Source organism: Lepisosteus oculatus, chromosome 20 (assembly GCF_040954835.1).
Source record: "Lepisosteus oculatus isolate fLepOcu1 chromosome 20, fLepOcu1.hap2, whole genome shotgun sequence".
In the NCBI taxonomy this organism is placed as follows: Eukaryota; Metazoa; Chordata; class Actinopteri; order Semionotiformes; family Lepisosteidae; genus Lepisosteus; species Lepisosteus oculatus.
The window spans coordinates 15,290,704-15,303,584 of record NC_090715.1 but is presented as its reverse complement, the minus strand read 5'-3'; the positions used below and the strand labels follow the sequence as shown (position 1 = coordinate 15,303,584).

Sequence of the window (12,881 nt, the reverse complement as noted above, 5' to 3'; positions counted from 1 at the left end):
TGCGCAAAGTTCTGACTGACGTGAGGAAAAAAGACGATACTGGGGGGTAACGCGTTCTTCAACGCGATGTATTAAAAACAAAACATCAGTAGAAAAGTTTCCGTGTGGACGTGAAACATGTTATCAACGCGTTAAAAGGGGCGCTAAGAAAAGAGCCATTTTGATCGCCCTTCCCCGTGTAGTCAGTGAAGCAGCTGGTGACTCCTCATCTGGGGTGAAGTCCCGTGTGTGATGGTGTCAGGCTCCAAGAAGCGCACAGGGGGGTGTTGCGACTGGCGCTCGGTTCACGCACCGGGTCAGACTGACAGACGTTAGAGGTGACGGATATTTACACGACATTGTCACGCCGCCCAGCGCATCTTCGATATAAAAGTGGGGACGACTATATCCGTATTCTGTGATATTTCGTTATTCGTTTATAACTCGCGGGGCAAAAAGTGATTCAAGTTTTGCCCAGAGTCGATGAAAGGTTATCGACCTGCGCTGCGGCTTTTCTCGTCCTGCTGCATCTTTCAACCTGCTTTCCGAGCCGAGCTGTGCAGGACAGGCTGACGCGAACCTCGTACCTCGCTTTCCTTAAACTCTCGTTTCAATTAACCCCCACCAGTCGCAGTTCATTTCTTATGTAGCACAGCAAACGTTTTCCTTTGCAGAAGAACTGAACTACAGGCGTTAAACGTATGTTTGACTTGCTAGCAAACCACAAGCCAGTGTGCTGAGAATGAGATATAGGCTAATTAAAATGGCATTTTGACAGTGTGGCCATATCTGAAACAGCGTAGACTTTGGTTCATCAATGCAATAGGGAGCACGTGGATAATCTATTTCATGTACAGCTGAACTTTTCTGAGTATTTAGCAATGAAAAGAAACATCTTTCAGGGATCTTTTGCCTAGTAGATTCAACATGCGAAGAGAGACATCTTCGTCATTCATTAATATATTTTATTATTAATGCTTATTTTTTCCTTGAATTATTGCGTTGTCTGCTAATTTCAGGTTACTGCTATTTTTGAAGAATTGGTTCCTAATCGAGTTTTAAGAAATGACATATCTTGGTCAACATTTGCTTTTTAAAAATATTTTGGGACATTTTGTGAGACAAACACCATTATTGAGTCCGCCTTTGGAGATAAGGAAGTCGTTAATTTCGAGGTGTCTAGTTACTGAGACAAACTTGCAAAAAGCCCCCGAATCCCAATTCACAAATTGGTTATTCGTTTGTCAGGGGATATTTCACGTCTAACACATAAGCCCACGACCTTTAATTAGAATTTTGCAGTTTGTTTTATCTCCCTGGAGGCTGACACCTAGCATTTTTCTTTCTTGATCGCTAATAAGCAACCTTCCATTCTTCCCTCCGGTAATCCGAGGAAAAGGATGCAAATACACTTAATTAGAGTTGTGGCAATAATTTGTAAGCTAAATATGCGATCAGGCAGATGTAGAAGTGATCTGATAAGAGCCAAGATCGCACTTGCTCTAAAGGTACGAGATACTGTCATTCTCGAAACGCGCCTCATTAATCTCTTTGCTTTCTCTCCCCCCCCAACACCCCTCCCCTCTTCCCTTTTTTGAACATTGGCTTGTACACAGGAAGGACGAAGCATGTCACGCTTGTCTTTGACCCGGTCTCCAGTGTCTCCTCTGGCCGCTCAGGGAATCCCGTTACCGGCTCAGCTGACGAAAGCGAACGCCCCGGTTCACATCGATGTTGGAGGACACATGTATACGAGCAGTCTGGCAACTCTCACCAAATACCCGGACTCTAGGTAAGACTCTGCTTCTCTCCTCTGATTCCCCTACCGCTCTGGTCTGCGGGAATGACGTATTTAAATGCATGGTCATCGTCAGCCTATCTATGGATCTGCTGTAGCTGGTATTATCCCTGTGACAGTTCATACAACGTTTCTTCTCGGGAACCTTAAGCTTCATTTATAGGCAGTTATCTTCACGCGAGTGCCTTTTGCTGGTGTTGCTCTTCTTTATTTTCAGTGTGCTGATAAAAGTACCCATATCAGCACATTACTAACTCAAAATAGCTGGGGTTGCATGAATCTGTTCTATAATAAAGTGGACTCATAGGCCTACCTTTATTGTCCGTAAAGGCGTCAACAATAATTTGCGTTTTCAAGTTAAGCGTCTGAGACAAGAAAGGTCCGACTTTCACTGTCGCAACTTGTCAAACGTATTAAGATCACCTTATAACGCGCCATCCCTTTATCCTTCAGCTTCCAAAATGATAGTTTACCCTCTTACTGTTAATCTACTTTAGTACACGTTCTGCTTATTTTCATCCACAATGTTTTGTGTAGAAGTACACTTTTTCACCACTTAAAATATAAAGTGAAAGAGCACAAGAAACAATCATCACCATTTGACGGAAAACGGGTGATTAAATCAGATGAGTGATTTACATACAGTATGTTGACGTTTGCCTGTGTTCTCTTCAGGAGTTCGGAGCGCTTGACTCACACTTGAACGAGATTCCTCAGTTATCACAAATTGAATAGGCGTAAGAAAGCAATACCGGGTGGCTAGCTAAAGAAAATGCATGGAGAAGTTTAAGAAAATGAGTCAATCAAATAGTTCTTTAAGGGTAACCATGTTTAAGATAACCGTGAATAGTATAATTAAAGAACAAGCAGCTCTATATGTCTTAAGCAATAATCGTATTTTCTATTCGTGTGAAGCCCTAAATACTGTAAATGTCATGGGATTTGTACGCGTCAGTTCCTAGAACTGAAGGAAGACCAAACTCTGCACTACTGTATTTTAGAAAGTTGTCGAGGTGATGTTCTTATTTTAGAACCTCATTACTAATAGTGTGTATCGCATATGGGCAGGAGCAAGCGAACCATTTAATCGAGCGTCTGCAATAATATTATCGACATAAACGTCTCCTGTAGAGCTATCTGTAAGTATTTTCCTTCTCTGACGTGAAGATTATTAAAATCATTTTTAAAGAATAGACACTGATTTGATATGTGTACTGTTTAACAGTGTATACAGTATATATCAATGAAATATATTGTATCTATTGAAGAATAGGCAACAACTCAACAATGTTTGACATACATCTGAAGGAGTAAGGGCATACTGTAATGTGTCTTTCACTCTTGTAGCCGAAATTGCCTCTTGTGTGGTTCACTGTAAACATTTTAAGTGGATGAAATGAAGATGAACAATGCTAAATACATCAACAGTAAAACCACAGTGAGGTTTTAAATTAAAGTTCTTTCTTTAAGTATTTTTGCCTTCTGTGGCTTACTTTGAAATGCAGATTCAGTTTCAAGAATTGCAGTCTCAGTGGACATTGAGCAGAAAATATTGTGTGCTGGTTGCCTTGTATTTCCGGCACACTATAGAATTGGATGCTCCACTATATTATATCTAAAGCAAATAAACTTCTTCCAAAAACAGCTGAAGGTCAAGGGAACGAGTGTGCTATTCAAGAATACAATGATCTATCAATCACAATGAAATTTAAAACAAATATCAATTTAGACTCACAGCATCTAGAAAGGTGGTGAAAATATATACATATTTTTATCATGCATTGAGTTTTAACTTTCTGTGCTTTATCAGGAGATGAGGAACAAGGACTTGCAGCCGTAAATTAACAGATTATAACCTGAAAGTATCTGAGGTTTCTCACTCGAGAGGCTTTAGTGACAGCCTGACTGCTAGAATACATGAAGTGTAGAAATATTTTAACAGAGCAGTTCTTTCAGTGCCAGCGTGTCGTGCATTGAAATTGGAAAAACACTCCAACGTTCATCACAGAGGAAACTATACTCCCGAGAACAGACAGGTTATAGTCAGGCCAGGTCAATCCTTCGACTTAGAATAGCCTTTGCCTTCAAAATCACAGCGTCAATGTGTTTTTTCTTGGAGTTTTTTTAATTTCCTTTAGTGAAAGTTATGTTTGCTGCTTTTACTTCATCAGATTCTGTATCCTGAACTTAAATGATAGAAAAAAATGAAAAAAATTGAGCCAGTTTTAGGCATATCAAGTGATTATTTTAATTAGACATGTTTTGTGCTGGGTTATATGCTAAAAAAACAGGAAATTATACTTATAATCTTATTGTGAAATAGGTGTGAATTGATAAGAGATCTTGATTTTTAGTTCAGTTCATTGTCCTGTCAAGACTCAGTCAGAATTCTGAGCTCAGTATGCAAAAGTTTAAAATGCAGTGATTTTTTTAACAGATTGCCCTTTTAATTATGCAGAAAGAGAAAAGAAACTTAGTCTAGTAAGTAATGTCTGGGAATTCATCTTCTTTCAGGCCGCCACATTAAGGACAAGATTCATGAAAGATGTATGAGCTGGTGTTCTGGAAGTCTATCACTGCTTAAGTTAGCTTAATTTTGACATTATGACTGAGAATTGGAGGTAGTGATGGACAATGTTCCCATTCGCGTCGAAGAGTGAAGATAAACCTTCTCAGACTATTTGATACCAACTGTACTGTACCTTGGTGTAACTTTACTTGTAGAATAGTTTGAATTAAAAACTGTCTAGGCTATACGTTTGACCTTTTCCTGCAAGTTGTACTGTGCTATAAGCATAGAAAATACTGTTTTTCCGTTTCTTCTGTCAGTTGAATTAGTGTCTCTGCACTCAGTTTGTGTTTTTCTTAGGACTGTTAAGAATGGGCTGTAGTGCTTCATGCTGGATATTTCCCTTCATCCTTACTGTGCAACAAAAGCATAATGAGTTATAGTGAATCAAATCGAACGTTTCAAAGTGACGCTACTGAAATCATACAGTAACTCTGAGCCACCTCCCCCTCTCTGGATACATACACAACTGTCTCCCCAGTCCACGCTTGGTTTAAACTCCGGTTCTAACCATCAGGTTTAAACTCTTCTGTTACAAATATGTACTGCTTCCAGCCTGGATTGGTTAAAATAGTTATCTGCTGTCACCTTATTCAGATGAGCTTCCCTGAAGCACCATTTTTTAAAACTTTCTACTTTTTTAAAAACTTTTACTGCACTTCTCACTGACTATACTGACCGTCTGTACCGTGTGTATTGTATTGTTGTATCATTGTATCATTTCGTTACACTGTGCTGTGTTGACTGTGCTGAGCTGCTGTTGCACTGCAGTTTACCTCACGGGATCAATAAAGTATCTATCTATCATTGGTAAGGTAGAGCAGTCCTTTCTCTGTCCTTCAGTCTGCTGTTTGAGTCCTGTCCACTCACCTCTAGACAGCACGCTGGGTGGTCTCTTTCCTTTACCTGTTTTGACATGACAGATGCAAAGCCCAGTGAGCCCTTTGACGGTATATTCTCGAGTAGTTATATTCTTGTTTCTAGCAAGTTAAAAAACGGTGGGGGGGAGGGGAGGTGGAGAAAAGAAAACAGAAGCAGCATTTTAATTGCTTTAAAAAGTTGAGATGAAAAACAGAGGAGGGCCCGGAGCGAGCTTGGTGAAAATTCTAGCTGGAAGAATTGCAAGACCATATGAGAAAAGATCACCTCGGGCAAACTGCGAGATGAGTATTGGTTTTTTATAAAGCATTTTGCATCGATTTCCAGAAAAGGAGAGAGAGTGAGTGTCTCGCACATGGCCCTTACTCAGGGCAAAAACTGCACAGCTTTGTAAGAACGCAAGTTTGGGGTGCAGACCAGATCGGACTTCAAGTTGGGTGCCCTCCGCCAGCAGAGCTGTATACTCCAAAATGTGAGGTGTGATTAATACGGTGAATCCTCAGCTGTATTTCAAAAAGAGAATTGCATGTATTCTAGATAAGACTTATTGCATTTGTTCTCAGGTACAGGACTCTCAGGTATATCTGTGGAGGATGAGCATGGATGTGGAGTTGAGGCTAGTCTTCTCTGTGGGTGACTCATTTGAAATTACTAAATGAGAGACTTAAGCACTATAAACCTTGTTTTATTTGTAGTTGTTATTCGATTAACGGGATAACCTGAGTTTGATTCTGTAATGCTTCAGAATGAAACAATAGATGTAGAGATGTAGTATAGAGATTTTCAGGACAACTCTGTGACTGTGGCAAAAGTTAAGATTGAAAATCAATGATAAACATGGCACACTTGAGCATTCTTAAATTATCCTAGTGATTTATTTGGTTGATACCTTTATTCAAAATGACATAGATTTGCAGTCGTTTACACATCTGGGAGTCTTACTTGAGCAGTTCAGGTGAAGGATTCTACAGCAGTGTCTTGCATGGGATTTGAACCCACAACCCCTTAATCCAGAACCACAACCACTGCTCCGAACTGCTGTGTTGTCTTCTGACTTCTTAAAATACCCTTCTACAAGAAGCAGAAGTAGCCAAATGTGTTTCAGATTTTGTGCAGGGTGGTAATACACATTCCATACGCAAGTCTATGAATGTATCGTTTCATTTTTTGTGTGGTTGTCCTGTCTTACTTGTCCTGACAATGGGTCATTAACAGTGGTAAGTAATTTTCGGGGCTCTGCAGATTGTATGCGTACCTTCCACAAAACATATTTTTGGAAGACGTGTGAGCGAGCCAGTACTGACACTGAACTGCTATTTAAAGAGCTGGTTACATCAACGTGATGATATCAGTGACCCCTTCCCATAGCAACAGCTGTTGTTAAAGAAGCTTATTTGGGAAGCTTGAAGGAATGAAACAGTGAGAAAACAGGAAAACAGCCAGAGAAAATATGATACGGTCTCGAAATTAAATCCAGGGATGTTATTTTTATTCATACAAACAGCAGCTTAACCTTTAAAACAACATCAGAGGAAAAGTGACAGGAAGAAAAAAGAGGAAAATTGTACTTTTTATGTTACTGTTCCATGCAATTTAGTAGCCACCGTTAACACCTCAGCAGGGGTGTGACTAATAGCTACCATTTCTTAAACAGGGTGGCAAAGCATTCCATGTGCTTTCTTCTGGGACTGCTTGAATTAAATTAAGGAAGCTGCAATTTGTCCCTTTTTGGAGTTCTGGGTCTTAAGAAAATCAAAGTTACCAAATAGCAATAGTTCGTGAACTGGAGTAAGAAAATTAACAAAAACATAATTGCTACAATGAGCATTCATTGTGTTATTCTGATTGTGATTAGTTACTACTGTGCCAAGCCATTCTGAAGATCTGTTTTCACAATAACCTTATGTGGCCTCAGGCCTACTTGAGAAAAATATTTTATGTGGCAGTCCTAGATTGTTTCAATCTTACAGTAACAATAGGTTTCCATATTTATTTGATTCAACAGTTAGAAACATATTGCTTTTGGGAGCATCTGATAAAATAGTCACAGTTCCATATTGATGCACTTTACAAGGTCAGAAAAAACTACCTGTGCCACTAGTGAACTCCCTAGTGCCTTGTGCAATAGATTTAATATAAAGGAAAGGTTATATGAGGGCTGACAATTCCAGAGTTTAACTTTTTTCACTGTTGAAATGTGTACTTCATCATAAAAATAGCCTTCTGCAATTATCCCCTTCATTATACCCATGAATACAAAGGCAGTACAGTTGAACATTCTGCTTCTGGAGACAAAAGGCAGTTAATTGCTGGTTTAGACTGTGAGCCCAACCTGAAATCATCCCTGACATTTCACACCTTCGTGCACATCAAACATATTTTACCCATGTTTAAAAATGAATTTAGCAGAAAAAGAGTGAATGAGTAAAAATAAGGCATTCCAAATATGCCAAGTAACTGGTAGGCATTGTTGCTGAAAGACAGTAAAGTGCACAACCTTATCTACAGGCATAAGGCACGAGGCGGAGAGAGGCTGAGAGATTTAACTTTGCTTCTATTTCCAGAGCTCTCCTGATTAGTCCTCATGGCAAACATCAGAGCTAATTGCTCTTTTATTTTTTTCTGCTCATTTTTAGTGGGTCAGCTGAGGACGTAGAGCAAAAAAGCCCACCTTATTACTCTGTACCTGTCAATAATTCATGCATTCTTCTTCTTTTGTAGATTCTGGTGGGTAAGCCATCATTAAAAAAGGCATTTTTCTCTTTTTTTGAGTTCCGCAAAAGGGATGCGGTCTGCTTATGAATGAAGGTGGATATCAGTAGCAATTTATGGGATCTGTTTTTTTATCTACTTGACTAAAGAATCATGATATTTATCTTTTGATTTTTTTGAGGGTTCAAGCAGTTGCTTCGCTCTTTTCAGAACGATGCTTTTATGGAAGTTGTATGTCTCAGCTATGCTGCATTCTAATTCATTCGTTACTGACTGTGCTGCATAATTCCATCACAGAATATTGAGCTAAAAAGCTTCTCAGTGCCCCCTCATTTAATTTTATTTGTTTCCGCATTTTTAGATGTCTTACTTTAAATGTTTTAATGCCAGGGGCATTCATCTAATCTACAGTTACTGAACTGCACCCCCAAGACCGTCACTGTTTATTGCTGCAAGTATTGCAAAACCATTTTTTTAAAAAAAATACCACTGTTATAAAGCTAGAGAAAAGATAGCAAAACCAAAGGCCTGGAATATGAGACATTCGTCTCCGTAGCTCCTTCTTTCAAGCAATATATTACCATATTCAAAAAGATTTCTGTTTCCAGCTTAATTCGAATGTGATTAATTAGGCGATAGTTACTGTAGTTAATAATCTGATTGGACCTGGACTGAGAAGGGTGATATTTAGCCATCTCTAATGGAAGAGAATGGGAGAGCTTCTAAGCAGAAGGTGGATAAGTCCCTTTACAGTGGGAAATTAGAATACAGGATTTTTCAGTTTTTAATTTTTTTCCCCCCCATTTCTTTCCAGAATAAGCCGCCTGTTCAATGGCACAGAGCCCATTGTCCTGGATAGTTTGAAACAGCACTACTTCATCGACCGAGATGGAGAGATATTCCGGTACATTCTTAGCTTCCTCAGGACATCCAAGCTGCTCCTCCCGGATGACTTCAAGGTAAGGAACAGGTGTGGAATTGTCTGTTAATAGACCGAGGCAGAGCACTTAACAATGTAGAGGACTGTGACTGTTGAGACAGAAGAATCAAGTCCTCTGTTTTCTGTGCCTTTCCCACTCTTTTCCCTTTGAAGAAACAGCTAACTCGGTCATTTTCTGGGTTAAAATAGCAGTTTCAGACTTTTAAGAAAAACTTTGAACATTTTTTTTGAAAGTTTAGAAACACCCTTTATTCTCAGCAAAGACCGAAGCACTGACCGTGGTCAGTCATATATATATATATTTTTTGGCACTTAATGTTTGTTCAAGTGCAAAACCAGACTGCTGTTAAGAGTGTTAAGAGGCGGTTAAAAATGGTTTTTTTGTGTGAGCCAGAATATTTTGGCATCTGTTTCCGTAAAACGTGGTGAAATTTACCCAGAAGCATCTAAGCACCGTGGGAAACAATTATGAAAAAAACAGAAATGCTGGCTGTCAGAGGTGCAGTATATGTCCTCTGCTGGCACCAGTCACATCCTGGAGATGATAATTAAAAATTTCCTACTGCTGAGCAAGTCCAGTCTGATTCAAGCTACCTCTGGACCTTGCAGTACTCATGCTGCTTAGATTTAATCACATTTCATGCAGCCCATTCTAGAGATAGCACACTAACAGTGTAAAGATGTAAAATAAGTGCCGATCCCATATTGGGTGCATTTACAGAATACAACATGTATGCTGATGGGTGGTACAGATTTAATCTTGTTCCACCAGAGATTAAATGCTCCCTGGTGTAGCTAGGGGTATCAAGGTGGGGCAATGAATAGTGTGGTTGCCTGTGCCCCTGAGTTCAGTTCCTGGACCTGGGGTGCTGTCTGTGTGGAGTTTGTATGTTCTCTCCGTGTTTGTCTGGCTTTCCTCCTGGAGCTCCTCCGGTTTCCTTCCACTGTCCAGAGACATACTGGTAGGCGAATTGGCCCTGGTGTGCGTATGTACACCTGTGTTGGTGAGCCCTATGACAGACTGGTGTCCTGTCCGGGGTGTATCCTGCCTCGTGTCCACTGCATGCCGGGACAGATTCTGGCTCCCCCATGACTCTGAATTGAATGAAGCAGTTAGAAAATGGATGGATAGTGTTATTTGATTAAAAGCTAAAGGGATACAGAAGCTCCGTTTCTTTCAGTAAAACTAGAAAAGGTTGGTCCTGAAGGATGGTTTGGTCTTCTGCTTCATTTCTCCCTACTATGTCCAATATGAGTGTCCCTGTTCAGGCTCTGTGAGAAGAAATGGTGTTTTTCATGCTGTGTTACCTTTAGTCCAGTGTGTATATATGAGAAGAAGCCCCGGAGTTCCCTCACACATGAGTGCCCCAGACCTATTTGTGGCAGTCCCTTGGCTGTGCCAAGAGTAAAGCTTCATTGCAAGAGCGTTTTGGGTTCGTCTTTGAATTTCAGTCATTTTAAGAGTTTATGAGTGAGTCTAACCAGGCTCATCTGATTCAGACTTGAAACGGGGACTCTTAGGTCTTGCATTGTTCCTTAAACAAGAGGGGAACAGGAAGAAAGAAGTCACCCTCCTTTAAGCAGTTTTTCAAGCAGAAGAGGGTCTATCCATTTGTGTGTGTAACTATCTGCCTATTGCAGCACAGTGGCATTTTTTGTTTGTCCATAGTTGACTAAAAGCTCACTTCCAAAACAGCAATAAAAAAACATGCTAAGCGAATAACTCAACACCTTTTTTATATTTTTATGTTAAACTAGCTAAATTTGATAGACTGAAAATGTCATAAACAGCAGTGCGATGCATTAACCAACAGACTAATTGTCAGATTTATAGTTTAGGAGTAAATTAACAGTAGAATTTTGACATAGCCCTGTGTTTAAGGCTATGCTTCCTTTTTAAAGGTTAAACGTATAAATCAGGTTTCTCATCATGTGATATCACTGATCGATGATCTGTGTTGGACAAGTTCCTTTAAACTTCAACTTCAACACATGACCTCAACTGCTTTCAAGCACAGCAGTCACTTGAACAATGAGAACACTGAAGGAATAAATTGTGAGAGTTTCTCACAGGGCTGAAGACGTACAAATAAATATACCATTTGTGTTGCAAAGGCCTACCGAGGAAATAAAGGAAGAGGAGGAGGCCCAGAGCTCTAGTCGTACACTAGGAGTGATTGGTGAAGCTCTCAGGTGAGATGCTTAACTAAGCTGTAGCTCTGTCTGTCTTTCTCTCTTTTTTCCTCACTCGATTTAAGAAAAGACAAGCAAGTGCCAGGCAAAACTGGATAAGAGGCCGCAAGTGTAACTGATTGGCAGGGGCAATGCCAGGGCACAGAGGGGACTCAGATCAGAAGTCACAATCTCAGCTGAATGCATTGCTGCCCCCTCCCAGTCTTCTTTAGCTGTACGCTAGTTCCTGTTCCAAGGCTCGGTGCACACATGATTTTCTTCTGCGCTAAACTGTACAATCTACTGGGCAGCGCTCTTCTGAAAAGCAGCACGGAAACAAGCAACAGAACTGCTCAAACTGACACGGCTGCGGATTCTCAGAGCCCATCTCAGCTGTCTCCCTGCAGCCCTGAGACTAAGGTTACTAGAAACCATGTGGCACCACATTGAAAGCTCAAAAGGTACGACTACGCGGGGATGTATGAGAGCCAAACGTCAGAGTAGAGTCTCACAGAGCTCTCTTCACTTATTCAGATGTTACCAAACAACTACCGCAGTAAATGCACTGATCTAGACTGTTTCATCTCCATGAGTTGTTCCAAATTCACTTACCTTTCAATGTGCGCGTCTTGAAAAAATGCAAATACTGTCAGACCGGATTGAGCATCTCCTTATCTCTAGAAAATCATGTCTCCCTTTGCTGAGGGGCTTGTTTCTGTACTGCTGGCAGCCATTGGCATTGTGTGTTTTTCTAAATCAATGTGAAAGTCAGGATGGAATTTAAAAATCTCGACAACGAGCAGCAAAAACTTCCTTCTCCTAATGTTAGAGGCATGTGTGCAGTATTTTTAGAGCATCAGCCCAGTGAGGCTGTTTTTTGTGCTTCATTTCGTTTTACAATTGTGCACATTTGGCCATGTTGTAATCACTTCCTTATTTAATATACAGTAAAAATGCTACACAAAACCCAGGAATTTTTTTATTTGACCAGTACAGGAAGCAGGGGTCGGAGGTCAGTTACCATGTACTGCGATAAGCTATGAAGTCTTATGTCTTTACTCTCATACAATGGTAAACAGGGGAGGCCAGTGTACTTGCAGAACAGGTACATCTAACAGACCCAGTAGTATTTATGTGAGCCCCTTGCCAAAGTCGTACCCTGTTGTTTGTTCCTAAACTGCATTATCAAATAAGACTTACAACATGAAAAAAGTTTCTTTTACATGTTTCAGTTTCTCTCTAGTACTGAATTGCCAAACAAAAAGGTTACAACGGGAGATTTTTAAGGTGTTTTTTTTTCAGATTTTAATCCTCATTTTCAGATGCTGCAGGTTTTCTGCAGGCAAAGTTTAAATTTGGGTCTGGAAATGCATGTCGGCTGCGAGGCAAATGGAGAGGAATCCTTATTCTGTGGAGCCTCTGACAAATAGAAGATGACTTGATTGATTTTTGCTTTTGTGTGCGTGTGTCCATTTTTTCGAGGGCCTATATTATCCCAGTTTGCTCAAAGAACTGGCTGCTATCTGAGAGAATTTGCCTGGCAGTGAGCGATCAGGATGGGATCATTATTTTGTAGCACAACAGGCCTGTCTGGCCACTGGTTTGGTGAATTCTGTCTCAGAGCTACAAGTCAGCAGGGTAGCCAGCAAAACTGAGCTGTTGGGTCTTTTTTTTCCATCCCCACTTCAGTGGTTAGGATTTCGCTGTTGTTTTCTGCACTACTCAGGATGACTAAACTGCCTCGCAGACAGACCCCCGTTAAAAACATATCCATCCCTCGCCTCAGACCTGTGAATGATGAGGAGCTACACTTTGATACCGCAAGGACCCTG

The 12,881-nt window shown here is 40.4% G+C and overlaps 1 protein-coding gene across 2 annotated transcripts in view; it reads left to right on the top strand.

Annotated features, from left to right (window-relative positions):
• The window catches only part of LOC102688619 (BTB/POZ domain-containing protein kctd15), a 30,583-nt gene that overhangs the window by 3,579 nt on the left and 14,123 nt on the right, over positions 1–12,881 (top strand). For both annotated transcript variants that reach the window (XM_006641155.3, XM_015368304.2), the window contains exons 2-3: positions 1,596–1,771; positions 8,752–8,896. In XM_006641155.3, the coding sequence (XP_006641218.1) occupies positions 1,596–1,771; positions 8,752–8,896 (321 nt within the window). The remainder of the gene's footprint in view (positions 1–1,595; positions 1,772–8,751; positions 8,897–12,881) is intronic.